Source organism: Plectropomus leopardus, chromosome 16 (assembly GCF_026936395.1).
Source record: "Plectropomus leopardus strain MGB_pleo_1.0 chromosome 16, ASM2693639v1, whole genome shotgun sequence".
Taxonomy (NCBI): domain Eukaryota; kingdom Metazoa; phylum Chordata; class Actinopteri; order Perciformes; family Serranidae; genus Plectropomus; species Plectropomus leopardus.
Window position 1 is genome coordinate 18,583,890 of NC_142191.1, and position 27,589 is coordinate 18,611,478.

The 27,589-nt window shown below is 39.0% G+C and overlaps 3 protein-coding genes across 3 annotated transcripts; 1 reads left to right on the forward strand and 2 right to left on the reverse strand.

The window, feature by feature from the left end:
* Positions 1-4,743: 4,743 nt before the first annotated feature.
* Positions 4,744-17,998, reverse strand: cpsf2 (cleavage and polyadenylation specific factor 2). Its single transcript, XM_042504040.2, has 15 exons — positions 17,839-17,998; positions 17,230-17,396; positions 16,751-16,910; positions 16,541-16,646; positions 16,328-16,457; positions 16,128-16,243; positions 15,617-15,804; positions 14,052-14,342; positions 13,770-13,870; positions 13,254-13,457; positions 12,428-12,580; positions 11,891-12,113; positions 9,897-10,214; positions 7,585-7,719; positions 4,744-5,222 (listed from the first exon to the last, which is right to left on the reverse strand). The coding sequence occupies exons 2-15, from the start codon at positions 17,376-17,378 to the stop codon at positions 5,130-5,132; spliced, it is 2,367 nt and encodes a 788-aa protein (XP_042359974.2). The 5' UTR covers positions 17,379-17,396; positions 17,839-17,998; the 3' UTR covers positions 4,744-5,129.
* A 195-nt stretch (positions 17,999-18,193) lies between these two features.
* On the forward strand, positions 18,194-20,221 carry ndufb1 (NADH:ubiquinone oxidoreductase subunit B1). The gene is made up of 3 exons (XM_088089361.1): positions 18,194-18,268; positions 19,435-19,579; positions 20,021-20,221. Exons 2-3 carry the CDS (start codon positions 19,440-19,442, stop codon positions 20,055-20,057), a joined length of 177 nt encoding a protein of 58 aa, XP_087945487.1. The 5' UTR covers positions 18,194-18,268; positions 19,435-19,439; the 3' UTR covers positions 20,058-20,221.
* Positions 20,222-20,271: 50 nt separating this feature from the next.
* On the reverse strand, positions 20,272-27,360 carry riox1 (ribosomal oxygenase 1). Its single transcript, XM_042503401.2, has 15 exons — positions 27,203-27,360; positions 26,878-27,021; positions 26,005-26,144; positions 25,712-25,811; positions 24,169-24,282; positions 23,716-23,822; positions 23,521-23,628; positions 23,229-23,263; positions 22,616-22,794; positions 21,718-21,822; positions 21,451-21,592; positions 21,193-21,313; positions 20,934-21,033; positions 20,770-20,856; positions 20,272-20,501 (listed from the first exon to the last, which is right to left on the reverse strand). Exons 1-15 carry the CDS (start codon positions 27,287-27,289, stop codon positions 20,442-20,444), a joined length of 1,629 nt encoding a protein of 542 aa, XP_042359335.1. The 5' UTR covers positions 27,290-27,360; the 3' UTR covers positions 20,272-20,441.
* Positions 27,361-27,589: the final 229 nt, after the last annotated feature.

Here is a 27,589-nt window from a genome sequence, read left to right on the forward strand (position 1 = left end):
GACCATTACCGCAGGAAGAAGCTGGCACATGGGGATTACCCACAGTGGCGGGAATTAGGTGAGAGATGGAGGAAAAAGCAAATGAGGGCCTAGAGGGGAATTAAGATGTGCAGAGTGGGAAAGAAAATGAAAAGACTGAAAACAGGAAGGGGGATGAATAGAGTGTCCAAAACCTCCTAAATCCTACTTTTAGCCTTGAAATATTGTTTAACCCTTTAAAACCTAAGACAATTGGCCTGATTTAGTTTAAAAACATACAACGAAGGAACTTTAAAAGGAATGACCCTGAAAATTAGCTAGAAACTAATAAAAGTTACAATAAAATATCTTGAAAATTAGCAAAAAAAGAACAGTAAAAAACAAAAACAAACATGGAAATGACCTGAAAAAAAGTGCTAAATAAATATATAAATATATTTCTTTAACATTGTGTTAAATATATGATTATAATTAATATATATGTCGTTCTCTTTACATTTTGCCCCATTTTTTATAGGAACTGTAATTTAAGTGTTAAAGGTATGATTCAGAGTCTGAGTCAGGATTGGCTTGCAGGCATGCTAACAGCGCACATTGTTAACAACAGCAGTACTGCCAGAGCTAAATGTGTTAATCTTGGGGGAACCAATGGTTGGGCGTTATGCTTTCACGACTCCACTGTCTCAGTTATCAGTGGTAACCACCTATAACCACCCTATGAGTGCAGTGCAGAGCAACGGCGATTAGCTAGCCAGTGGGATACACACAAACTCACATGCACCGATATGCACGCAAGGCTGAACTCTCTACCACAACAAGGGACTGATCACTCCCTGTTCAGGACGCCATAAAGGCCTATAGATGTGCTGCATTTTTTGCATCCTCAAATCCTTTGTTTTTCAGGAAATGAGGATGAGCTCAAAAGTAAGACCGATGCAATCACAGCATGCAAGAGTTCCCAAGTACTTGTTTTTAAGGGCGGCTGCACTACGAGATAAGCAGAGTTCAACTTTTGTAACTCAACAACATGTACCACACGTCATGACATGAGGAACAACCCGTCATAGCTGATAGATATCTTGCCAGGGTGGCTGTGACTCAGAGGTAGAGCGGGTCATCCTCTAATCTGAAGGTTAGCGGTTCAATTCCTGGTTCCTCCGGGAATCAGGTCCCGATTCAGGATTTCTGGTCAGCAGATTATGATGCGATGCTGGCTTAAAAGTTGGCATGGAGGAAGTGCAAAAGTAGCACCTGACCTCACGTTTTCCTGGTGATAAAAGATGCAGTATGCGTCCCAGCCCTTACTCTGGTATATTTTTACATCGTAATTTTTTACTGTTAAATTAATGCTCTAAAATATTATACTGCACTTTTAATGATCTAGCATTTTCCCAGAGGGTGAGATAAAGAATAACAATGGTAACATTTTGTAAAAGTATTGAGGCACAACCATAAAAATTTCGAAATATCTAGCAACAGTCGTTTTGTCAAAGGACTGCTTTGTAATCATTCACAACCTGTGCTTAAGCCTTTCAAACAACAGTAATAAAGCTCCAGAAATTTCAACGTGATGTCCATTAAGGCAGAGTGACAAGTTCCATTTTTAGAGCTGGATATCATGGGATTTTCGTGCCTTATGCTATGTTTGAATATTGTGAGGTTTCATAGAAATTTGTCCCCTTTTCACTTTATTACATTGATGTCATTGGCATTAAGTGGTCTGCTTAGTGAGTAGACCGGGAATTCAAAAAGGATTAAATTCATTCATCCTCCAATCCACACAGATGAATGGACATACACAACCAAGATGCTCCTTTTTGAGTACAGCTTTGTGCCAATGAGTACAGTGTGAAAGGCGGCAGGGGCTGTCACCCTGGAGCCAGGTTAAGGATTTATGGATTTGACGTGGTCTGACAGATTGGCAGGGGGCACTTGTTGAGTTGTGAGCAGGTCTCTCAGCGGCCTCCAGGGGGCAGAGTGGCCTCGGTGCCCCAGGGAGACTCTGCCCTGTGCTCTGAGCTTAGCTGCTCGTTACATTAAAACAGGGGCTTCTGTGACAGAGTCAGCATTATGAAAGCTAAGAGGATTAGCTGATGGACATTTCTGGCGTTGCCGGTCAATTATCAAAATGAAAAGCAGTGACTGGGCAGGGCTGGCATGATCTGTGGCACAGAAGAGCTCCTCTCTCTCCTCCTCATCTGCACTCTAGCTCTCCATCTCTCACTCAGCTTCTGTCTGTTACAGGTTACCAAGGTTCAGAGGGGGTGGGGGGGAATAAATGAAAAGCACCATTGATGCGTTTCTGAACATGAAAGTTTTGTGTGTGTGTGTGTGAGTCACGGATTAAAAAAGAGCATTTAAATTTTAATGTTTCTAAAGTGCAAAACTGTATGTTATGCAACTGTGTAAAAACAGGCCTGCACGTCAGCCAGTCATCCGTGCTCAAGTCTCCAACTGTGTGCATGATCGCCCCCCCACACACACACTCAATAACACAGCTTGCTTTCATGACTTGTGTGTGTGAGTATGCCCCCCTGTGATTGCTTAACAGGCTATTAGTGTAGGAGGAGTGACATGTGAGAGATGGGGATGATGAAAAGGAGTCAAGGGGTGGCAGAAATCAAGGAGAGAGAGGTGGGGGGGGTCGTTTTTGGTGGATCCATAAAAGTGGCATTCCACAGCTGCCTGTGTTAAGGATCTACCCCGGGGATTCACACAACGCTGCAAACGTAATCAACCGCGTCAATGTGCCACCACGGCTGCAGCGGACACATCTCTCCGGCAATGACACCCTACCTTTCTCCTCCATCCTCAGTGCCAGCAACATTCCCTCTTATCACCCAACTTTCTAATACACCAGTTCGACCTCAGTGGAGCACAGCGGAGGTGAGGCTGTATATCCACGTGTGCCTGAAAAAGATAAGAAAACAAACTGCTGAACCGTTTCATTATTTTTTACTCTGTCACAAACAGCCAGGGAGGGAAACTGGCTATTTATTTATTTATTTATTTATTTTGCTGCGGGAGACATGTTGCCTGAAATTATAAAGCGGTAATCCTGGCTCACCACATAGCAGGCTGAATTATATTCAATCCCAGTTATCACTTCAGGGACAATGTCATATTACAGATGGTCCTGCTGCATGGGCAGATTTGATATGGGCATTCAGAGGCCGGGTAGATGGAGCTGAAAAATGTCTCCATCTGGTGTCACTGCTGTAACTAGTTGACCTAGTAGGCAGTAAATGTTGTGTGGTGATGATGATGCAGCACATCTAATATGAACAAGGCTTGGAATCATTTTGATTTCAGAACAAAAATGTGACATTTCAATGCATGAGTTATCGGAATATTCCCTTTTTTTCATTTAACAAAATACGCCAGTTTTGTACAAGATCATTTTACTGTTTAGCATCTTGAGGAAACAGTTGTCTTCTTTAGCTCTGGAGAAGAGCTGTCAGTTTTGAGAATAAAACTCTGATGTCATCAAGGTTAGCTCAGTTTGATTTCGAGACGTCAGGTTTATTACAGAATGAGGTGCGAGCGGAAAGTGTGACAATCTATCAGACAGGGACAGTTGAGTGAAAGATGCCAGGACTCACCTATAAGGATTGCCTAATTGCGGGCTAGTAAACCTAGCAACTCATCCGTAGGTGATGATGGAAGTAGCTAAAGAGGCAGCTGTCTCTATTCCTTCTCTTTTGAGAGTTGCACATGTGCAGCATCGACCGGGCACTATGAAGAAAATGGAAGCGAATAAAGATAAAGTTTATGGCTGAATCACAAGCAAGCTAGAGAATGTGGACAAAACTGCAACTTTCAAATTTCAAAGTAAAGGGGAAGAAGCTGTTTTTCAAAGGCTTGTCTGTTTTTTTGATAACCACTAATAAACAAAACAATTTGTAAGTGGCAAAAAAAAAAAAAAAATTAACACTGAACCCTGGATGCTATCAAATTGCATTTTGGGAAGTGTAGCAACCCAACTTTTCTAGAACTTGACCTAAACTATGAGTTTAAACATTACTTAAAAAATAAATTTACCCCTTTAATTTTGTCAGAACCTACCATACAAGAACTTTGCAAAATAAAATACTGTAGAAAATGACCAAATATTTAGATTAACCTGAAAAAATATGGTCAAAGAATATGTAATAGAGACCAATGCATTACTATAGAGTGCAAAAATATGGATCCTCTATCATCTATATCTGTGTTTATAGCACTTTACTAATGGATAGAAAAACTACGGTTGTGTGACAATAAACTTGTCAGCGATGACGCAAAACAGAGCTGCAACACTTCAGTGACTATTTGACTGACGAAAAATTAATCTGCAGCTATTTTGATAGTCATAAGTAATTTTAAGCAAAAACACCAAAACTCACACCAAGTGAGGATTTCCTTGGTTTTACATTATAATATATTTAACATTTTGGGGTTTGGAAATGTTGGTTGGACAAAAGACATCTGAAAACTGCACTAGGATATTGAAACAGGCTTTTCTCATGGTTTTCTAATGTTTTGTAAACCAAACAATTGATTGAAAAAATAATTTACAGATTAATTGGTAACAAATATAATCAAAGCCCAACTGTTGTAGACAGAGTAGCAAATGACAAAATGAAGAAGTGTTTTTTAGAGTCAGAATTTGGTGCCAACTTTTGATACTTGATGCTTTGGTCACATTTTACTCAAAAACGTTTTGAAGTTCAAAGTCAGCCCAAACTGTGGGCACCTGAGACAAACCTTTAGCAGTGACGCATATTTGAAAAAGACTGTTTTTAATGAGATTGAGGGAAAACACATCCTTTAGTCCGTCCAGTGCACCAGGATGTTACTGTACAGAGAGGAGCTGTTGGGTCTGTTCACACACAGTGAGGTCAGTCCGGGGAAAGCATCTGCCTCTCGCTTTGTGGATATAAACTAACAATAAAAAAATGATACCTGGGGGAAAAAACTAGAAAAGGGAAAATGTACAAAAAGGTTTGCAGTGACACAGCTGGAGCCACCCATGAGGCAGAGGTCGTCTGAGTTTGGTACTGTCCTCTTTGCTGGGTAAAGTCCTCGTAAAGAATTGTCTCTGTAATGCCATGGTATGCTCTCTGCAGAGTGTCCTCCTCCTCCTCCTGCTGCTGCTGCTGCTGCTGCTGCTATACCACGGCGTACTGCTGATACAGCAGCTCCCGGATCTTATAGTAGTCGTCACACAGGCAGCCTTCCAAGCCAATGCGTCCGGCCTCCGTCTGGACAAAGAGTACAAAGATGTACAGGTCAGATGGGTCCATTCATTAACGCTTTGCACAACGTGGTTTCACGTTTAAACATAAAGGCGTAGACGCCCTGCACAGCACACGGCTGACCTCTAAAATAAATATGCCTCAAGTTCATTCCCACAGACGTTCACAGACTTGGGATTTAAATGTCTAATGAAGCGGTCCACTTCAAGTTTTCAAATTTAAATAGCGCACAAGCACAAGCACATGCACACCCACACAAGTAGACACTTTTAAAAGTCTCAGTTCTCTTTGATTTCATTTTCTGGGTTGCGGCTATTTTAAGTTCTTGTCAATTATGCATTTTGTTGTTGGTATCCTGGCTCACTCCTACTTTTCCCTTTACTTTAGTTGTTAAGTTCTTCCTGTGATTCTTTTTTTTCCCTGCGCGTTTCTTTTGAGGTGGTGTTTTCATAAACCGCTGGGATTTTTTATCCTACTTACACAGGCTGTATTTGTTTCTCTTCTTGTTTAATGCTCCATTTTGTGTTAATCACTGGTACCTTATTTTATAGTGTGTAAGTAAATAAACCATTAACAATCAAGAACCACACCTGTTCTTTTTTGTGATTATGTTCACATAAATAGAGAAATAAGACACTATTTACTCAATAGGTTCTGCCAATTACTTTGATCTCCAAGAATAAAAAATTATTACCTGATTTTTTTGATAAATCCTTGCATGCCTCCATGCCGAACGAAGAATCCAAAAACAGGGATAATTCTCCATGAATTGAAGTCATGGGGGTCCATGTTTAATAACGGCAAAACTATATCAAAGCATCTGTTAAAAAACTCTCACACAACTTGTTCTGTATAATCTAGGTCTCATGTATTCAGTCACATGCTCCATACTTCCCAAAACAGACAGCTCTTTCTGAGCTTAAAGTGAAACGCTCTCTCTTCAAAGCCATTTAAAAAATAGCTATACCACCACCCAACTGTATGCCTCCGTGCGCCAGTCAAGTTGCACTTACAGTTTACATCCATGTCTGTGAAAACATGGATGCTTCACACACAGAAGATCTATACAGTCAGCAGTTTCAAGGTGGTTCTTGATGGTTGAATTGTGGCCAAAAACATGAGGTGATCGTGACCTCGACCTTTGACCACCAGATTCTAATCAGTTCATTCTTAAGTTCAAGTAGACAATTTTTTCCAAATTTGAGGAAACTCCCTCAGGGCCGTCTTCAGATATTGCATTCACAAATATGAGATGGAAGGCTACAGTGACCTTGACCTCCGACCAAAAAAATCTCATCGGCTCATCCTTGAGTCTACTCCAACGTTTGTGCCAAATTTGAAGCTATTCCCTAAAGGCATTCGTGAGATCACAGGAATGGTACAGACATGCGGATGGAGTTGTGTGTGAGTTTGTAAATAGATGTTTTGATAAAGGTTTGCTCTTGTTGAAAGCAGCCCCCTCTATGCCTTCAGATAATCAAGGATTTTCTCAGTTTTTGGATTCTTTGTTCACTAGATGCATACGAGAAAAACTACATTTTCTTTCTGAATTCAACCTTACATAAGGCCTTTAACTAACGTACAAATGATCATTCTGAGGGTGAAGTATTCATTGACTGAAATGCTAAAAATGTGATTTTCACTACCAACATCAGTTAACAGACACACACATAGAAATACACTCATACACAATATCTATATCTACCACGACCTGTTTCTCTAGACTCCAGACTAAGCTGCGGTATTTCTGACGCCACCTAAAATAACTTGCACTGATCACTGCTGCTTGCTCAGGATGCTCAGGATGCTCAATCCATCATCAAACAAGAAGAGAAGCTCGGTGTGTCCCACTGCTTAACAATATTAGTACGTCTTATGGGGACAATTTCCAGCTGTCGTCGCTGCTTCTGATGGCTTACAGAACAGAATCTAAGGCAATAAATAATCTCATCATTGGAAATGTATTGATTCTGTGCCTATTTGTTGCGGTGTTGGGTTGTTTCAGGTGCCAGTAAAGGTTTCTGAAGGCAACAAATAGGAAAGCATGCATTTTTAGTGATGAGCCTCTTTAAAATTATTGGACACTTAATTATGTAAGTGTTACGCACAAGTCCTTTAATTCTACATGCTTTTAATTTTATTAAAAGACTGGCTATATATCAACTACACAACTCATTTGCACCTAGACCTAAAATATAAATCAATTTCAGATAAAACTAAAAGCTCAACATTTTGATTGGCTTTATTTGGCAAAAAAATGAGACTGTGCCGTATGTCTTCCTTGCTGGCCATTTTCCCTGTTGAGGGTAAGTGTTGCAGGGAGCTGATGGCTAACACGCTCAGTGAACCAGTGGGAAGGACAACTCACCCTGCGGACGGCCACCATGTTGTTGCATACCAGCACTCCTCCCACAAACTCGGCCTGGATGCCCTCTCTCAGCAGGACCTGCTTGAAGTCAGACAGGCGAGGCTCGTTGATAAACACCGACTGATGCCCTGGAATCTGGAGGGAGACAGAAGAGAGCCCATCAGACTGAGCGCTGTCTGAATTGCTAGGACGCCCTTGTGTAACAATCCCTGCTCAATCAGAGTCCAGTGTTGAGTGATTAACTTGTCTCTGTGACTCACTTTAGGCAACCTGTCTCTAAACCTCTTTCCTGACAACATAGAATAGTTTTTTTTAACTGTTTTGATAAACATTTAAGTTTTTGTTTTTCTTTCTTTTTTTAATAATTATGAGCTTTGGGTTGTTTTTACTTTTTTTGTTTCTTTTTTTAAACATTTAAAGTTTTTTAAAATAAAAAATTTTGGTTGGTGTTTTTTTTTCATTTTTGAAAATACTTTCTGGGGGAGGGTGTTTTCTAATAATTTAAAATTTGGGGGATATTTTTTTCTATTTTTTTTTATAATTTTGAGGTTTTTGGGTTGTTTTTTCTCTTTCTATTTTTCAAATTATTTTATTTTCTATTCTGTTTTGCTATTTTTTTAAATAAATTAGAGTTTGGGGTGCTTTTTTAAATAAAGTTTGAGTTATTTTTTATTTTTTCATTTTTTCTCCTAATAATTTGAAGGTTTTGGTGTATTTTGTTTGCTTTTATTAAATATTTTTCTACATTGGGTACTTTTTGTTAAGTAAAGGATCTGAATACTTTGTCCACCGCTGACCATTAGTAATTTGTATGACTGCAAAGACTCTTAAAATAAGGTTACCCGTTTTGCTCATTGTTGCCTCATTTAGGTTTTTAACCTTTACTGTACAGAATGATATATATGCTGAGTGTGACATTACAAGGGTGTTTTCACATTAATCTGCTAAATGGGGGAAAGCTGGCGTGTTCTCACCTTAAATCTGAGTTACTGCGTGTACGACCACAATGTGGGACAGCAAAACTAGTTTGGCAACCAATCATGGCCCAGCAGGCATATATTTCACGGGTGACGCAGAGGACATGTCCCCCTCAAGATTTAAACACATGCATTTGTCCCCTCTAATAAAACCACAAAAGTAGCTGAGGTCTTTCGTTTGAAGGACAGTTAGAACACCACTCATAGATACAACAGTCGCCCCATGTAAAGCAGGTGCTGCTGCAGGACAAATCATGGAGGAGGACTGGGGTAAACACGGCAGCTCCTCAAGCAAAAGGACAACAAAGATAGAGTCATGTGCTTGTTTTTAGCACTTACTTGCTTTAGGCTCTAGTTATTTTAACCTGTAAAAAGTTTGGACTGCAGTGTGGCTCTGCGTCAATGATTGTGTCCACCAGAGACCTGAGGCTGGTTACATGGCTGTCTGATGGTCTGAATAACATAATGCACAGCAGACTACATGCCAGATATATTTTTTTCTTGAAATATTAGGCATTTATGGACAACACTTATGTAACTATGATTATGAATATGCAGAAAGTTTTGAACAAGAGCAGAAATCTTGCTGAAACACAAATAAGCTATTAACGTCCAATGGTTTATGAATTAAAATCAATTAATTCATCATGTATGTGAACAGTTGCCAGTGTGCATATGCAGAAAAGAAAGAGGAGGGAAAGTAAATTATGCCTACCTGTAATGACTCAGCAGGGATAACATTAAATGAGAAAAATTGATCTACAAGAGAATAAATGTTTGAAAGCACTACAGAATATCTAAAAGCCTTACTGCATTATATTCCATTATATTTTCAATTGTCACTGAATTTTTTTGGTTTCCTTTACATAAATTAAGATATTTCTATCATACATTGAACAAAGGAAATGAAGTGTTTTACACTTAAAATTTATGTGGGACAATCCCTAGACCCCCTCCCATTTCATAAGTGTCCCCCCAAACGTTGAAACAGAACCTATGCCATGCGAGGTCTAACAGGTTACATCAGTGTGCCACTCAGTGCTTCTCGGTAAAGCAGGAGACATCTCATGACTAGCACTTAAACTTTTGAAATGAAAGTCTCTGCATATTCATTGGATTTTCATCAGGGAGAAGAAATAGAGGTAACTTTTAATGAGGTTATTAAAATGTTTCAGTGGAAAAAAATTATGATTCCAAGCAGTGTAAAGAGAATCTTTAAGCTTACAAGCAAAATATATAACATTTAATTTTTACACATTTCCAAGAACCCCTAAACTCATATTCAGAAATAATGATATGTCATTTCAGCAACTTTGCATGTGTCCCCTGCCTTACCTCGTGTGGTGGCAGTGGCTCCAGTGTGGGAATGACATCATTCTCTTCCGACACCTCTTTCTCGTCCTCCCCAAACAGGTTCTTTATGGCGCGCTGTGCTGCCACCGCCGTGGCATTCTGGTCAACGCCAGGATCAGGTGCGACATCCATGGCCAAGTCACCGCCGTCCTCAACCTCGTCTTTCACACCCTCCTCCAGCATTACACCCGTGTCCACCTTGACCACGCGCATGTCCAGCACACCATCAATCCAAGCCAGCTCCGTGTCCTTGGCCTTGCAGAACTGCAGGGAGCTCACCAAGGAGTCTTTCAACCGCACCTTTACCATGAGATGAGATGAACACACTGGCAGTCAGGGAAGGCTGCATTTATTCTTTGCCAACAAAAAAAAAATAATAATAACCTTACAGCAGTTAACATCTTGGCTCAACTGCCAAGGGGCTGAGACAGATGAATTTATCAGGTTTTACTATTTCACAGAGCAATGTTTCAGATTCATCAAGCTATAAAACATTTCAAAGATCCACTCCAGCAGTGTTACTTCCTGTTTCCTGTTAACAGTCTCAAACAGAAAATGGGACTGTGGTTAATAGTCGGATGTAATCCATTACTATGGCAGCCAGACAGACGTTTTAGTGTACATGTCTACTTGATTGACAGCATGGATTTTAGCAATATATAACAAAAGCGGTCACTCTCACATAAGTTATGCGGTAGAGAATTTTTCTCCATCGCACTCACCTGAAGGAAACATTAACTACTAACGTAAACCGTTATTCAGTTATTCCTAGATGACAACCACTTAGCTTAACTATTTAACTGAGGGCTGATATTAGCAAGTAGTTTGTTTTCTAGTTTCTATAACCGCAACAAAAGTTAATGAAAAACCCTAATTTTAAATCAATATTTATAAATAAGTTAGCTAAACTGTTTATTGGCTACTTTGTATCAAGCGTGTAAATTGCTTACCGAATGTATTTCATAACTTATAATGAACTCTGATGTTCACTCGTATCCAACAAGACAATCAGATGACATTAATCTCCCCTATTACCGCACAACTCTGGGACAGTATGCTTTGAAATACAGAGGACACACTGTGGAACACCAGTCCTCACTTTACTAAAACCTGTCCATCAGTATTCCCATTAGGTCTAACATTAAAAAAACACCTGTGCTGTAGTTAATATATTAGCTGTGTTGATGTTTATTGCACGTGTATGTGTCTGCTCCATTAATGTTTATCATAAGTATTTGTTTGTTTGTTATATTGTCATTTTAAGGAGATAATTATCGTTGGTATTTTGATAGATTGTAAATTCTAGAGAGGAGTTTTTTACTATAAGCCCCTTTGGGTTTCTTAACCTCTCCTGCACAATTCTTGTTAGGTTTGTTATTATCTACTTGCTTTTACCTTATCTTGTGTGCTAATGACATTTAAGTTTCACAGTGCTGTATTGGGTCCAAAAAACTGAGGAAGCACTCCCCAAACGAAAGCTCGCCTTTTTGTTTTGCCTGTTACTCACACGACTGTATGCTGTGTGTGAGGCACATATGCTCCGCGGACAATGTGCATCTGTCATGTCTCCAATGTAGTCAAAATACAGGATAAACTGACATGCTTGCTCATGTCAGTGTTTCCTGATTTTGCTACCCACATGCACAGATGGAACCTTCACCCGTGCGAGCATCGAGGATGACGTAAAACCTGAAGCATCAAGTATAGCTATACGTCATCTTTCCATTTGAGCAACAACCTTTTCTTTTTTTTTAAGTCTTTGAGCACAAAATTATGTTATTTGTCAAAAAATATCTCCGCAATACTTTTGGCAAATCAACATCCATAATAAGGATAATCAAAAATATCATATCAAGACACTAGAAACAGTGGGGCTTTAAAGGGATAACATAATAGACTAGCATACAGAAATACTGTAGTATGCAAAAGAGGAAACCAAATTGCTCCAATAAAAACAGGTGTTCACTGAGGCTGACCTGGTAGATATGTGTTTCACTGGTGGCGTCTACAGTCTCCTGCAGTTTGGGTGTGTAGACTTTGATGTCCTTGCTGAAAGCCTTGCAGGACTCAGCCAGGTCGAGACTGGCTTCTGGCGGCCCATGAACGATCACCAGCTGTCTGGGCTTCATCTGATTAATAATCTTCTTAATGGAGTCGCCATCAGAGCGACCTTCGTAGTCTATGTACGTTACTCTCGCTCTGTAGGAGAATGAAGGCAGGATAAAGCTTTTTAATGCAGCTGAATTGTCAAACACTGTTTAACACCATCACTGATGACATTTCTTGATAGTCTTGTAATATATACTGAAGAGGTTTGCTGAGTAGACATAACTTTTGCGTGCAACAAGGCTCAGTGGCACTCATTCACACCTGGAGGCCATCCAGCACACCAATGTACGATACCACTGACCACTGATCAGCTCTAATTGCAGTTAAAAAGCTAGGCAAAAAATGAGATCTTAAACCTGCAGAGCTGTTGTCATAAAGGCAGACAGATTTAAAGAATCACTGACCTAATTTCAAGATTTTCCATACTGGAGATGCATTTAGTGGGAACAACAGAGAGATCCTGGTCCATGGGCTCCTCCCCATTGGTCAACCCTGACTCCAATTTGTTTTTCTCCTCCTCTGTGGCTTGTAGTTCAGGGACCAGAAACTCTTCTAGCCTGTGAAAAAAAGAAAAACAAGCTATTTTACTTTTGCAGACAAATTTCAAATGTTGGAATAAAATCTTGAGAGTTTTTGCCGGAGCTCCTGTGATCTTAATCATTTGTCGTTAAGTGGTTATAAAACTCAATTTTAGCGTCTAAAGTCAGTCTTTTTCTCATCTTGACATACTGACAAAATCAATCATTTAATTATATCATACATTTTTAGTCTTGGCTAATGGGAATAGTAAGGTTCGGTGACGTAAGCAATTTGTCAACAACCAAAAGGTGCACTCTTTCCAGCACCAAACAGGAAGCAGCAAACTGGGTAGACAGAAAACTGGTGGAGCTATGGCGTGAACAGGAAGTGTATTTAATATGGCATGTATGTGATCCACCAACCAGCACTTATTTTAGTGAGAAATCTTCATTTTTTAAATGTTTCGCCTACTCCTCCCACTCAAATAGTGCAGCTAACCAAAGGAGTCTGGTAGCAAATTTAGGCAACAAAATCCTTGTAAGATCCCCAGCCTTTGCAAAATCTTACAGCCTGTGAGTAAAACCTCACAATGTCTTTAGATCTAAGAGGGTGTCGGATTTTTGTCTTTTTAAAGACTTCTAGTGCATGGTAGACATTATTGATGATGACATCTATTTTTCTGTGATGCAATCTTTACATGCATCAGTGTACCTGATGATCTCCCCGTACTCGTCCCATTTGATTCTCTCTTCATGTGTAGGGAACATCGGATATGACTTTTTGGCTTGTTTGAAGAAGCTGCCTTTGCGGCTCCCCTCGCTCTTCATCATCAGGTCGTGGTGTTTAGTTTTCACTGCAGCTGGCTGATCCAGATCATCGTCCATATCGCTCTCGTCACTCGAGTCTACATCCACCCTGCAATTGCATGAAATAAACATTAACTGTTTATTCAAGTTGACAACTGTTTTTAGTTCAGTTGCAGAGAATAAATGCTGTCTCTGGGTATCATGACTCATCTACTATTTACAGATTTCCATTTAAATAGTCTTTTTTAAATATGCAATCTAGGGCACAATTTGCATTCCTGCTGGCTTTTTACATAATTTCCTGTTTTAGCTGTTAACAGACTGTACATTTTTATGAACCAAATGTTTTGTTTCACCAACAGGCATGCAAGAGGCATCCAACCCTCGAGCACCCAGTCGAACCATGTCAATTTCTACTTACTCTTTTGCTTGTTCAAGCTTTTTAGCAGCTTCTTTCTTTACTTTCTCCTTTTCAAGATATTCCTCCAGCTCCTTGCCTTCGAGCTTCACTCTTTTCCTCACCTGTCATCATGAGAAAAATGAAAGATGGATATGGTGCAAATGATGGAATGACACATTTTGTTGCTTCCTCAGCTGGGTCTGAATGTGAGAGACAGGAGCTTCCCGTGGGGCAAATGCTGCAGGAAGAGATAAACTGAAACCCTCTGTCATGGTAAATCAGCTTTGTGACTGCTGGTCTCACCTCCAGATCCAGCATCGTCTCCCCAGGGTTGTCGATGAGGTAGCGAGCCAGGGTGCCAGGTGTGGTGCGGTAGGTCAGGATGACGGAGTTTTTGGAGTCTTGGCACCATTGGATAAAGAGTTCTCTAGAAAAGCCAGACTCCAGGTCTGGCTGGCTGCAAAGCACCACCTTAGGGCTCTGCACACGAGCCAGGTCTGCCAGACTGTGACACAAGGTCAAGTGACGGAACTGAAAGGGGTTGTTTCTCTTGTCTTCAAAACACCTCATGAGCTTGTCACTCATCCACTCCACCTACAGGAAGACAGCTGATTAACAATCATGACTGGTGAAACGCAATTTTATATACAAGGCTGGCACACATTTTTACCAATGAATTTCCATATTTTTCCATAATATTTAAGCCAATTTCCATGCCTTTATTTAAGTATTAAAACAAGTGGGTCTATGTAGCGATACATCTATAGATTATTACACATCTATATATTACACATACTCGTCTGAGGCATTTGCAGAAAAGCACACTGCTAGGGCTTGCAAACTTCACTTGCTCGTTTGACCTTTCATACATGCTCACTGCCATAGACCAGACCAGCACATAGTGCGATTTTGCAAAACAACAAGACCACACCCCTCTATGGGCATAGAAAACCAAAGATCATCTAAAACTCAACAAAATATGACGTGTTTGGATTATAAATTTGATTCTCAGTTTGAAAGCCTTGGTTAAACAGCTACACAACAGCTTTTCAGCAGTTTGCCATGTCTCTCCTAATGTGACAACACAACTGAGGCTAAGCCGATTTGATCTTTATGTACCATGTGACGATTCAACGATCACGTGGCACAGCACTAGATTTTAAGTAAGTAATACTAGGAACATATTTCGCATAATTTTAGTCATGACTGGGAACCCTGTATTGATACAGTGACATTATAATTTGTAGGGCTGCCCCGAATGCCATTTTCAGGCTTCAAAGGTTAAATAATAATCACCAGCAAATATTCGACGTTTCAGCAGGAGGTCACTGAATATGACAGGAATGACTCAGCCAGCAATTTCCAAGAATTCTCTTATTCTACAGTATTATTGTGCGGATTGTTGTTGGTTAATAAAAAACATTTTCTAAAAGGTTTGGTGTGTTTTACACATGTTTATAATCACAAAGGTTTTGGCTGAATGAGTACAAATTTTTGCATTTTTTGTGGCATAACAGCTTGTGAAAATTTTTCTTATTATAAATTACAGACCTACGTAAATGCTCATAATAATAGGCTCCAAATTCGAGACGTCAGACAAAATGCTGCCAAAAAGCAAGGCAAAACAAATAAAAAAACAAAATCAAAGTCCCCGAGTTAAAAACCAAATACCTACCTAACAAGCAAATATCTCAACAGATGAATATTCTGGTCCATCCCTAATAATTATTCGGGATCAATGTTACCAAAAGTATTTAATGTATGTGGCACAAAAAAATGATGTTTGATGTTGACCTTAAAAACTGAAAAATAATAATAATAAAAAAAAAAAATAATAGCACCAAATGTGCAAAATCAGTAGTTGATACCTGGGACTTGGAAAACTCCACCACATTATAGCTGACATTGTTGAGCAGAGCTAGCGGGTAGACTCCCAGTCCAGCATCCTTTGTCCTCCAGATCTGGTCCAGGAGTTGAGCCAGTTCCAACACACGTCCAGCTGTATCCACGGCAATAAGGACATTACCGTCACCACGAAGGGTCTCCATTACATTTGCTGTGAGTAAAAAAATATAAGAAGCTCAGTGGAATATCCCTGTAGTATGTACACTTAACATTTTTAACTCTTTTTCAACACAGTACTAAACAAAATAAAAACTGTCTTACAGGAAGGAAAGAGAGGACTTTAATTGAAAATTTGCTCCTTTCACTTTCCATTTTGATGTTGAAATAGATCAGAATTACATGTTTCATTTGTTAGACCACTGGGACAGATTATAAAATGACTATAATATGATCCAAATGATTACTAATCCAATTAAATAAATACACAATGAAAAACATCAATTACTACAATAGAGTCTTGTGAATATGACTTACTGAGGAGCAGCTCATCTCTCTGTTTACGACGTGGCTGTACATATGTAGCATTGAAGGAGTCTGTGATAAGTAAGTTGGGACGACTAATGCTTTCCAGCGTGCAGCCGTTGAGGTGTCTAGAATAAAGAAACAGTTTAAAATAAAGTATAAACTAACAGCCTAACTAAATAAATACATTTGAATGCTTTGTCTGCTCTCACATCTCTCTCTTGTGGTTGAAGTCCACAGCATAAACAATCTCCTCCTCTCCGTCCTTCACAATTTTCCAAATCGTGCCTCCAATCATGTGACCAGCTGGGAGAGGAGTAATGGACAGACCGTGCCCTTTTCCTGACAGGTGAAAATAAAGATATGAAACACTTTGGTAACTTTGAGGGTGACTCGTAAACTGTAAGGGACTGCAATTAACTCACCTTTCAGATTGACAATCTGAGAGTATTTCAACTGCTGGATTTTATCAAAAGCACTGTCCACATCATCCAGGGTGAACAGAGTGAAATCTTCACTGTTGTTTCGAGACTAAATGGAAGGAAGGAAATAATAAGAAATCAATGGTTATCATGCAATTACGCTCTACTAATCAGTAACGTCACATGCATGATATTTCCAACATGCCTTTTTACCTGGTACAGATCATACATGAACATCTGACCCATCTTGTAGACAGGGATCGTAGCATAGATAGTACAGTTCAGACCCAGTTTCCCTACAGCGTACGGCAGGGCTCCCAGGTGTATAGGGTCAGGGTGAGAGAGGAGCACAGCATCCACCTGGTGAACATACCTGGAGGGAAAAATGGGGATAAATATTTCAATTTGCGCAATTTGAGGGTTAATGGAAACCCACTGACTGACAGCAAATGATAATGTCAAACTATTGGGCGAAAGCAGTAGTAGTTTTCCTAGTTAACAAATAATTGCCTGCATGGACTGTAATGTTCATAAAATTATTTTATGTAAATCTGAAAGACATTCATCAGTTCTCTGTCTTTTTAGTGTTGTATAGGTCATGTGGCTGTGGTGATGTATATGCTGCTTGCAGCTGAAATTTGGTGGTGGGGAATCTGGTGTAATCACAAGATGTTATTTATAGTCATAATTACCGTTTCATTGCATCAATGATGTCCATGGAGAAGTTCTCATCCCAGCCACAGTCCAGAAGGAAGCGGAATTCATCCACCTGAAGCAGGTAACACAGGGCCGACTCCTCCTGGACCCCTGACACGGCTGTCAGCTTGATAATGGACGTCATTTTTCTTCAGTTGTCACTCTGAAATACAATTGATTATTCAGTAATGATTAATTACAACGAATGACGTGGACCTAACTGAGCACAAAACTTGAATTCAATCAATGTGATTAAAAACAAACAAACAAAAACGTAGTTCAACATTAAACTGAAATTGAACGAGACAATAGAAGAATCTTTAAATAGTTTGGGGTAAAATAAACAAACAAAAACGTGCTTCGACATTAAAATGAATTTGTACGAGATAATAGAATAATCTCTCATTGGTTTGGCATGTGAAATATGTGTCTGGCACGTCGATAAGTAGGTAAAACAAAAGTAACGTTTGGTTGCAAACCACATCTTGTTCGCTCTAGCAACAACGCTAACAAAGTACCCGGCAAAGTCCGTCTATTTAGCATGCTAGCTACATTTAACTCGTGGATGCAAGTGACTTGTATCGACGAAGGAAGTTGTTACGTACCAGTAAATATGAAATAATATAAATGCCCTCCCGTTGGATTAGAAACACAAAAAGTTAATTTGCTACAATTCCAAATTTAAGACATTTTGGCTAGCGTTTTTAGCACACACTTTGCTAGCAGACATATTTGCCGCTGCATCATGTGTGAAAGGGCAAAGGAGCGTACCAAGTATAGTGGTGTTAATACAACATTACTTTATGACAAAACACTGAATGCTCAATTCAACATGCTATATTTTAATACGCGTACGTCAATATTTCAAATCAATTTGTTTTATTTGATATTTTAACCCACAAAAAGGGCTATTACGGAAATAATAGTTTTTTTTATTGCTCAAGTAACACTGTCGTGTCCGCACAGTTGGTAGAGTCCAATGTCCTCTGCCTGGTGAGTGAGGAGCAGAAGGCCAGTGCTTGGTGTAAACAGAAGGTAATATCTTACTTATTTTAACACCTTGTCTCTCAATTGTTTGGTTCCTTGTACGGGAATGTGTTACCTGTGCTAAACATAAAGTAATTTGTGCTACCAAAAAACATTTTCAACGGAAACCCGACACCAAGACTATTGCTAATGCTAGCTAGCTAACTGATTATTAGCTGGCTAGTGAATGTGGTGATGTTACTGTTGGTTAAAGTATGTACGGTAGCTATTTCTCAGCATTTTAGCTCCATTTTGTGAAGCTATAGTGTTAATCGTGATAACAGCTACCACATAAATAGTATGTTATGCTACGGTTTGAAGTAATCCTTGTTATACTTTCTATAAGATAGTGAAAATAGATGTGTTATGCTAAGTAATGAGAAAAAAAGATTACCTAATTAGCTCGGAGCTCTGTCTAACAAACGTTAGCAACAATAAAATGGCTAAGCAACTCATTTCCCCGTGTTATGTTCCTGTCAGCTCAAAATTTAAATGATATCCGCACAAATGAGGTCACCCAAAGGCAAAAAATGTCATTTTTAGTTCTGCAAGCCCATCAATTCCCTGTCATAAATATGTCCGATAAGATTTATTAGTGCTATCCTTTTACTGTCACTGTTGTTGTTGTAGAGGTCCTGTTAATAAACCTGGACTGGCTTAAAATAATTGGTAGTCTTGTTTCTGTGTAAATATGCAGATGTGATTGGGGGGGAAATTGTCATTTTATTTGGGAGCTACCTTTTAATCCTTTCAGACAGATCCAGTATATCATCATCCTTTACTAAGAATTATAGTTGCTCCCCACTAATGTTTTAGTGTCCCTGGACAAAGTAATTTTTAAAAGGAATAGATTCCCATTTAGTGGCTGGCAGAGCAATCTGAATAGGGTTTAGGGTTTTCAAATTGTGTTGTGGGGGTACGTCAATTTGTGCAGTATTTATTACTATGCCAATCTTGTATCATTTGCAACAATTGACTGTGATTACCACAAGATCTGCACTTCAGAAAATAGTGATTGATAGACATGATTCTGCCAGTTTTTAGTATTTGGGAAATTGATAGGTGACATCATCAGTTCCATCTTAATGTCAATCTAAGTATAACTGTACTAGATCCGAGTATAAAATAGTGCCACAGAATTTATGTCACAATGTGTCTTCTGCTTTTTTGTCTAGGAACCATGGTTAACTTTGTAGCACTTGCCCGTGAGCACTGGGTGAACATCCTTGTGCCCATGGGCTTTGTGATTGGATGGTACCTCGACAAACAACAGGACCAAAAGTTGACAGCTTTCAGGAACAAAAGTCTTTTGTTCGGAAGGTAAGAATATAAAGCAATTTGCTGCGTATGTCTACAAGTAAAATGGGTCCTCTAGGTTGTCAGTGAATTAAGGATCAGGTGATATTTATTCCTAAGTTGTGTAGTGATGATACAGAGTTTGAAGTAATTACTAGTATGCCTACAAGTCAGCAGAATGCAGGTGCAACAGTCCACTAATAGCCATCCAATATAATTACTCCACTTGGGGTAACTCAAGCAAACATTTATATGACGGCACCTTGAAGCCTCTAGTTTTGAGTTTTACCATGTTAATTTGCAAGTGCTGTTTCATCATTAAATATGAGTACAATTTATGATTTTTAGGTGTGATTGTGATTGCAAGCATTTTAAAAAAAAATCTGCCTGACAAAAAGTTCCTAAGGGCAATGTTACTGTAAGTGTGTTCACTTATAGAGCTTTCTGACTTGTGTTCTCTTTTAGGGAGCTGAAGCCTGGTGAGGAGGTGACCTGGAAGTAGACGACCTCCACCTGTCATGTGTCCTGTTGTCATCTGCAGTGTGAATGAACCTCATCAGAATATCTAAGAAAACTCCTGTATCTGTTTTTGAGTTGGATCACCCAATTATCTTTAATATTTTGTGTTATATTAACCAATAATAAAAATGTTCTTTCTAATCCAAACCATTTTACACTTGTTGGAGATTTTGGTTGCATAACACGACATCATTTCATTTTTAAAAAAATGGTTTATTTGGTGCTAAACAGAGAGTAGAATGGGTTGTTCAGCATGATCATTTAAGTAGAAATGATGAGGTCAATTCAGGGCAAGAAGAGGTTTTTTTTTTACAGAGGCAATTTGAATCCACTCATGCAGTCAGCATAACTGGTGAATCTGTGGCCACTACAGAGGTTCTGCAGTGTGGATAATCCCCCTCTCAAAAAGCAGCTCGGCCAAAGCAATCTGTGGGAAAAAAAAGGTGAGGAATGACTCAAATAGCTAATTTTACAATAACACAGGCACTAAAATGAATTATTTAGAATAAATATTCATGTAAAGTTAACAGTAGAGGAAGGTTTGTGAATGACATTATTGTTACCCAAAGACTTGCATAAATTGTCAAATGTAAGATTGCCTCCCCTCCTCCAAAAATATGTCCGTACACAGAACATAAAAAATGCCTATATGTAGAGTAGTATCACAGCTCAGCACAGATTGCAGAACAACATACCCTATCCTCTGCAGAATCACATGGGAAACTTCCTACTGTCACAAATTTGGGATATGAATGGATCAGAAACTCCATGGCGTCTGTGTGCTGAAAGAAAAATAACTATTAGTCGGCTTTGGGACACTCAAAACACAAAATGAAATTCACATAGATCACATATCTACCTCTGCTTTTATTTCAAAACTCTTGAGCTCCTCTTTGTGGTAAACTCTGGAGTTGTCTGTTGTGTAGTAAAGATGAACAGCTTCTCCATCACTGCATAACCTAGAAAGAAAAACAAAGCTTTTACGCTAAATTACTTAACGTTTCTGATTTGCTGTATCATTGACAGTCTTCTTGAAAACACAGTCAAAGAAACTATACTCCACATTTTAAATAGTCAGTTCCGAACCTGCCTGCTGTGAAATGCAGTACAAAAGTTACCTGGCACATCCAGCACGGAGAATTCTGACTCGGGTCTGAGTCGAGATTTCTGAACCTACATCTGTAACTTGCCCACTCTGCCACCTTGCAGAAGCTCCTTGCACACTGCTGGCCAATTCCTCTGCAGCAGATGACATGAACAGTTCAGACCAGAAGCATTATGCATCTCAGGTTGTCCTGCTCAAATTAAAAGCCATCAACACATTAATGCAATAGTGCGATTTCCTTCTGAAATAAGTAAATTAAAATGTAATTCACCTGGTGTGAGCACCGGAGGAAGACAGTCATGGAGGAAGTCTCTGGCTTTCTGATCCACAGCAGCATCGATCGGGGCGTAGTTTGTAAGCTTCTTCATCAGACTCTCAACTTGTGAGAAGAATTTTGTTCTGCGTTGGTCATCCTACACACACAAGGAGGACTCCAGTCATTTGTGGGTAATTGGTGAAAAGCCAAGGCTGGTGACAGGAAGTGACCAGTAAATACAAAATAAAAATAATTTGTGATAAACTGAGAGCTGTGAATCACCTTGTCAGAGTTCTGTACTCCCATGTATGCCAGGTAATCTAAAGGTAAGCCCTGTCTGAACTCCACATCCTCCTCCATTGCTATTTCCAATGCAGCTGGAACCACCTGAAATAAAAGTGCAATATCAACATTATACATCAAAATATAACAACTAGAATTTTACAGCCTCGCGGCTGTACGCCTCTGCCAACCAGTCAGGTTGCAGTTTGCATCCATGTCTGTCCAGACTCACTTAAAGCCATGACAACTGACAATGCTTTACAAATGAATGCTGCTACAAAAAAGCTGCAAATCCTAACAAAGACAGATGCTTTAGGATGGATGCTTTACACACATCTTCAACACAATAGCACTATCACCAACATTTTTAAGGTGGACATCCAAGTTTAGTGTCACCAGCTCAGTATCTGACCAAATGTCTCTGCTTCTGTTCCTGAGTAATGGCAGAACAATATGGCAGGCTGACTGTCAGCCTCAGGACGTAATGCCTGCGGTCACGGCTGTCGCCAGCGCAGAGGTATTAATAGTGGTTTACTGTATTGTAGTACTGTTTATCTTTTGCAGCACTTTTATTTTGGGTCACTATTGGAATATAACACACCATGTATTATTAAAACTATCTTTGTATGTGTTAAAACAAGTTTGCTCATGTTTTTTTCTTTCCGGATGCCATTAATGCGTCTACATCAGTAAATGTAAAAGCTTTCATAAAGTGACTGTTGGCTAAATCACATACAGGAAGTATCATAAGCGAATTGCATTTTTTTTTACACTGCTTACATTACACCTGTAATGCTGTAATGCTTTATCAATAAAAGTGCCAATGTCATCTTGCACTGATGCTGCTCTTGATAACCTTTTAAGTTTCTGATGTTAAACCTCGATCAGAAAGAATCACCTTCTGCAGCAGATCCCCCCAGCTGTTCTTCTGGTAAGAGGAGACGGTGATGTGAAGGGAGTGAGCATCTGGGAGGCAGTCGCCCTGGTGGATGAATCCTCGGGGGAAGTAAAGGAGATCCCCGGCTTCGAGCACCACCTCCAGGATTGGCTTCCCGATGTCTGTCTGTTTGAAGTTTTCTGGAGAGAAAATGCAAAGCAGTCACATCTGACAGATGACTCCGCTAATACAGTTTAACGGCTCCGAAGTAATCACTGCAGAACACACTGAAATATTAGAAATTCTTTCACCTTTACGCAATGAGCCAACTTTCCTTTTGTAGATGTTTATAAAGCCAATAAAGTACCGTCAATAGTTATCCATAAATCCTGTTCCTACCAAACTGAGAGATATGGCTTTCACTATGAGACTAAAGGGTTCCTTAAAATCATTATAAGTTTGTGAATTTGATGGAAAAAGAAAATCCACGCTTTCAAAGATTGTGCAAATAGGCATAAATAAATACAGGTAAAATTTAAGTTCTTTAGCGATCTTTTAACATTAGTAAATGAGCTATTTTTAATTGTTTGAGAAGGTGTGGAAACCCTGTATGAATAAATGATTTTTCACTCACCGCTTGAAAGCACAGGCAAGACCTCATCTTCCGTCCTACGGAAAAAAAAACAGAAAAACAACTTCACGGTGATTCTCGGCATGAATCTTTTGCTTGTTTTGTGGTTTTAAATGGTACTTTTAAAGAAACGTTGTTTAGTGTATCAAGAGCCACATATGATTAAAAAAAAATCTTGAAAAGCACATCGGTCCATCTCTATTGTCAGCTTTTCCAGCCCAAAAAATCCTCAAACCTAACAAAGCAGTTTGAATTTGAAGCTGCTCTTTAAAAAATGTTCCTTATTGTGTCCTACCTTGGGTTGTACACTCTCCAGTGTTTCTTCCCCTCTAGCTGAACCACAAATGCCTCAATGTCATCATAATGTGGAGCAAAGCCTTGTGTTCCAGGTGGTGTCAGGTATCTGGTTAAAAAGAAATACGTACTAGTAACTGATAGCATCTTAAAAGGTTTCCAGGACATATAATGTCTAAAAAAAAAAAACACTCACACGTTGGCTCCTGCCATGCTGCCAAACTGCTCCTGGAGAATGGACAGCACGTTCCACACTGTGGAGGAGAACGCCTGGGGATTCAGCATGCGGAGGGAGCAGCCACTCTGGGAAAAAGGAGATATGATGATGTTTATTTATGTGCCCTGAGTGCGCTGTGCAGATGGTACACTGATACTTTTAATGCACTTAACTCAAAATGCAGCACAGAATATATTAAAAGAACACACTGCTTAATTCATAAACCTACATCTGACTGCCTTTTAATGGAGGAGCTCCTGAAGATTTCAGAGTTAAGAAGAAACTTTAATGATCTCCACAGAGAAAACCAGTGCAGCTAACATGCTGCAAAGGGTCTAATTACAAGGAATGTAAAAAAAAGGCAAATGTTGCACTGGAAATAATAATCACATACTGTATAAGAATCTGCTGCCTGCATCGGTGTGGCCTTACCCCATAGAAGTCCCACACAGTGTACGGCAGAGCTCTCCCTGGAGGATTGTGCGTCTCCCGCTTGCCGTTAGCGTAGCTCGTGACATCCAGGTTGACTCCATACTGAACATCCTCCTTACATCAAACAATAAAAGACGTGTAGTTCAGTCTGACAGATCTTCATTCATATTTCTTTTAAATTGATTATCAATGAGAGTAATGCAACACAGGATACAGTCTTAGAGTCACTCATTGACGAACAGGCAACAGAACACATGCGGGCACATAGTCACTGGAAATAAAATAAGGCATCAAATAAACAGAAAAAGTACAAATAAAAACAACATAAATTGCATAATTTTGAAAAAAACAGAGGCCAAAATTAAGTTAAAAGTTAAATTATAACTGCCGTTATAATTATTAGGCTGTGTGATTACTCTTGATGCTTTTCTTTGTCATACATATTAATAAAGTGAATAACTTAGGATTTTTAGACTGCTGTCAGGATAAAAAAAAAAAACTGTGGGGCATCTGTAGCTCAGGAGGTTGATTAGACATCTGCCAATTGGAAGAAATGTGGGTGGTGTGATGCCTGGAGACTAAAAGTCGACATTGAACCTCAAATTCCTCCTGATGACTGTGGTGTAAAGTGCTTCAAGTGGACTCTAAGACGGGAGAAGTGCTATATAAATAACGCTCTTTTAATATTTGAAGATGTCACCTTTTCTTCACTTTGGCTTTTTACTGACAACATGAATTATCAAGAAAATAATGAAAAACTCAACTGATAATGAAAGCAATGAGGGCTATAATATTGTTAAACATTGCAATAACTATATTACTTGTGATAAATAAACCGACATTAAAGTGTACTCAGTTCTGCCTTTCTGCTGCTTGAAGTGTGCAGCTCAAATATGAGAAATTACTTGTTGAATTTAGAAAAATAAAATGAACATTGAAATGAAAACAAAAGGCACAAATAAAAAAGAATGATGTAACATTTTAAATGGCAGTTTTCTAAATCATACTTCCGACTAACTCCAAAAATTCCTAAATGCATTATCAGTGTATCATGATGTGTTTATCATGCAAGTTAACGTAACAAAGAGAATAAACATCTGCACGCTGGAGTAGAGTTACCTAATATTTAAATTGACTACGACTTATACAACATTTTAACCCAACAGGGTCTTCATCTGGCAAAAAACTCTACTCTACTCCAGTGTGCAGATATTTATTCTCTTTGTTACGTTGATCTGTTGTTTTATCCGGCACCTGGGCTCAAAAACAGGTTGGATGTGCACACTACTCTGCTGAGTTAATCATGTCACTTGGCATCACGATTTATAAAAAAGATATAGGAAATAAATTTAGTTGCAGCCCTAATAATAACAATAACAAGAAGCATAACAAAATAATGAAAAAGAAGAAGAGGAACAAAAAACAAGAAGAATGACAACAGCTGTGTATAAAGGTATAAAAAAAAAAACCCTAACATTTCCAACACAGGTGGGCAAATTATAGATAAAGTGAAGACAGATGAGGTAATGTCTCAGATCCTTACCTGTCTTAAAATGCGATCAAACTCTGCTGTAGAAAATAGTCCCTTGTAGTAATCTGGATTCTTACGCTGAACAAGAATGGGCTTCTTTTCCCACGTCTCCCTTCAGAAAGAGGAAAAATATTAGCTGGTGAATGTCCCGAGAAAAAGATAAAACCCTGTACAGGGTGTATTATTTTGCAATGTTTGTTTTGTTGTAATTTTGGATTAAAAATCCATAGTGATCCACTGTTTGATCTCAGTGTTTGCTCTAACTGCAGCTTCTGAAAATGAACTTTTTATTCTCCTCCTTGTACCTGAAGAAGGTCTTGGCAGGAATGGGGTTGATGAGCCACTGGAACAGCTTGCTTGCTCTCTCCCTGCTGTTGTTGACTTTTGCCAGGGCGGACAACAAAGTATCCAAAGCCTCACCATCTCCATTTACACACTCCTCTCCCTGCGTTACAAGCAGAAAAACCCTGAGAACCATAACTCCAAAATAAGGTTGTTACAGGGTTAAAACGTGTAATAATTCTAATGTTATTCATATTTTAGGGGTGAAACAACAGTAACAATGTTAACATTCAGATTAACAGATCATGGATGTGAAAGTAGCTCCGCATAGCATCTATCTTTGTATATTTTTTAAAATGTAAAAGAGAATGTATTCGTACAACTAAAAGAGTGTGTGTTTCAGTGTATGGGGTGGACGTGTGCTGGTTGGGTGACAGGTTGAAACAAAGCATGAACATAAATACATTTTAAAAACTACACAAAAAAAGATATTTTTGGCAGGTATGTAGATGAGGAAAGGTTGTGTTGGGGTGTTTTATTTAGTTTATAACACTAGGGGATATTTGGATTGTAAATCAACCTTGGGCAGTTATTTATTTTTTGATTTGGGTGGCAAGTAAACCAGGGATAGTTGTTTGCACACTACAATAAATTTGGGAATTTGTTGAAATAATATATGAGTTAAAAAAAAAAGTGAGAAAGGGCTCGGGATATACTGTATAAGTTTTACTTTTACCAACTCCTCTCGTTGCAGACAGTGTACTTCTGTTTTGTTTGTTTGTTTGTTTATAATATGTAATGTTTTGTAATGTGTAATTCATTCATTCGTTCGTTCATATTTGCAGCACACACACACACACACACACACACACACACACACACACACAAACACTTACTTCTGTAAACTCCTTCAGACTCTCCTCTCTCAGTGCAGACTTCAGCTTCTTTCGATTTTTCTTCCTCTCAGGCTTTAATTGAGGTTTAACTGTGTTCACCTTATTGGCCCCATTCTCCTTTTTCCTTTTCTTCTTATCTGACACCTTGAACAAGTTAAGCACACGGTGAAACACACTGAAGATACATGGTAAACGTGGATAAATTACAAAGCAGATCGCATGGTTTAGTAGCCATCACAGACACTGTGCTGGTTTCCTGCAGCTGGGAGTCTGTCTCAGACGTGCCAACACACCAGATTACTCCACATGATTTGAACATATTTACCTGCAAGGAAGACTTCGTGTCGGGAGGAGGCGCGTCTGTAGACAAAGTTTGATACAAAGCAAACGCTGACATGTGTTTTCTCTCCATTTTCCAGAGTTTATGTCATCACCCAGCGACTGCTCGAGTCTCTTCTTCAACCAATATATTGTGTAGAATTACTCTCTGAGGGGCTCAATACTGCCACCTAAAGGGTTGCACTGTAAGTTGAAGCCCATTTAGGAATAAACACGTTGTAATAAAATAAAATAAAATAAAATAAAATAAAATAAAATAAAATAAAATAAAATAAAATAAAATAAAATAAAATAAAATAAAATAAAATATCTACTCTTGTTACCAGGACACACACACACACACACACAAATAAGAGCACAGCAGGGCGTACGT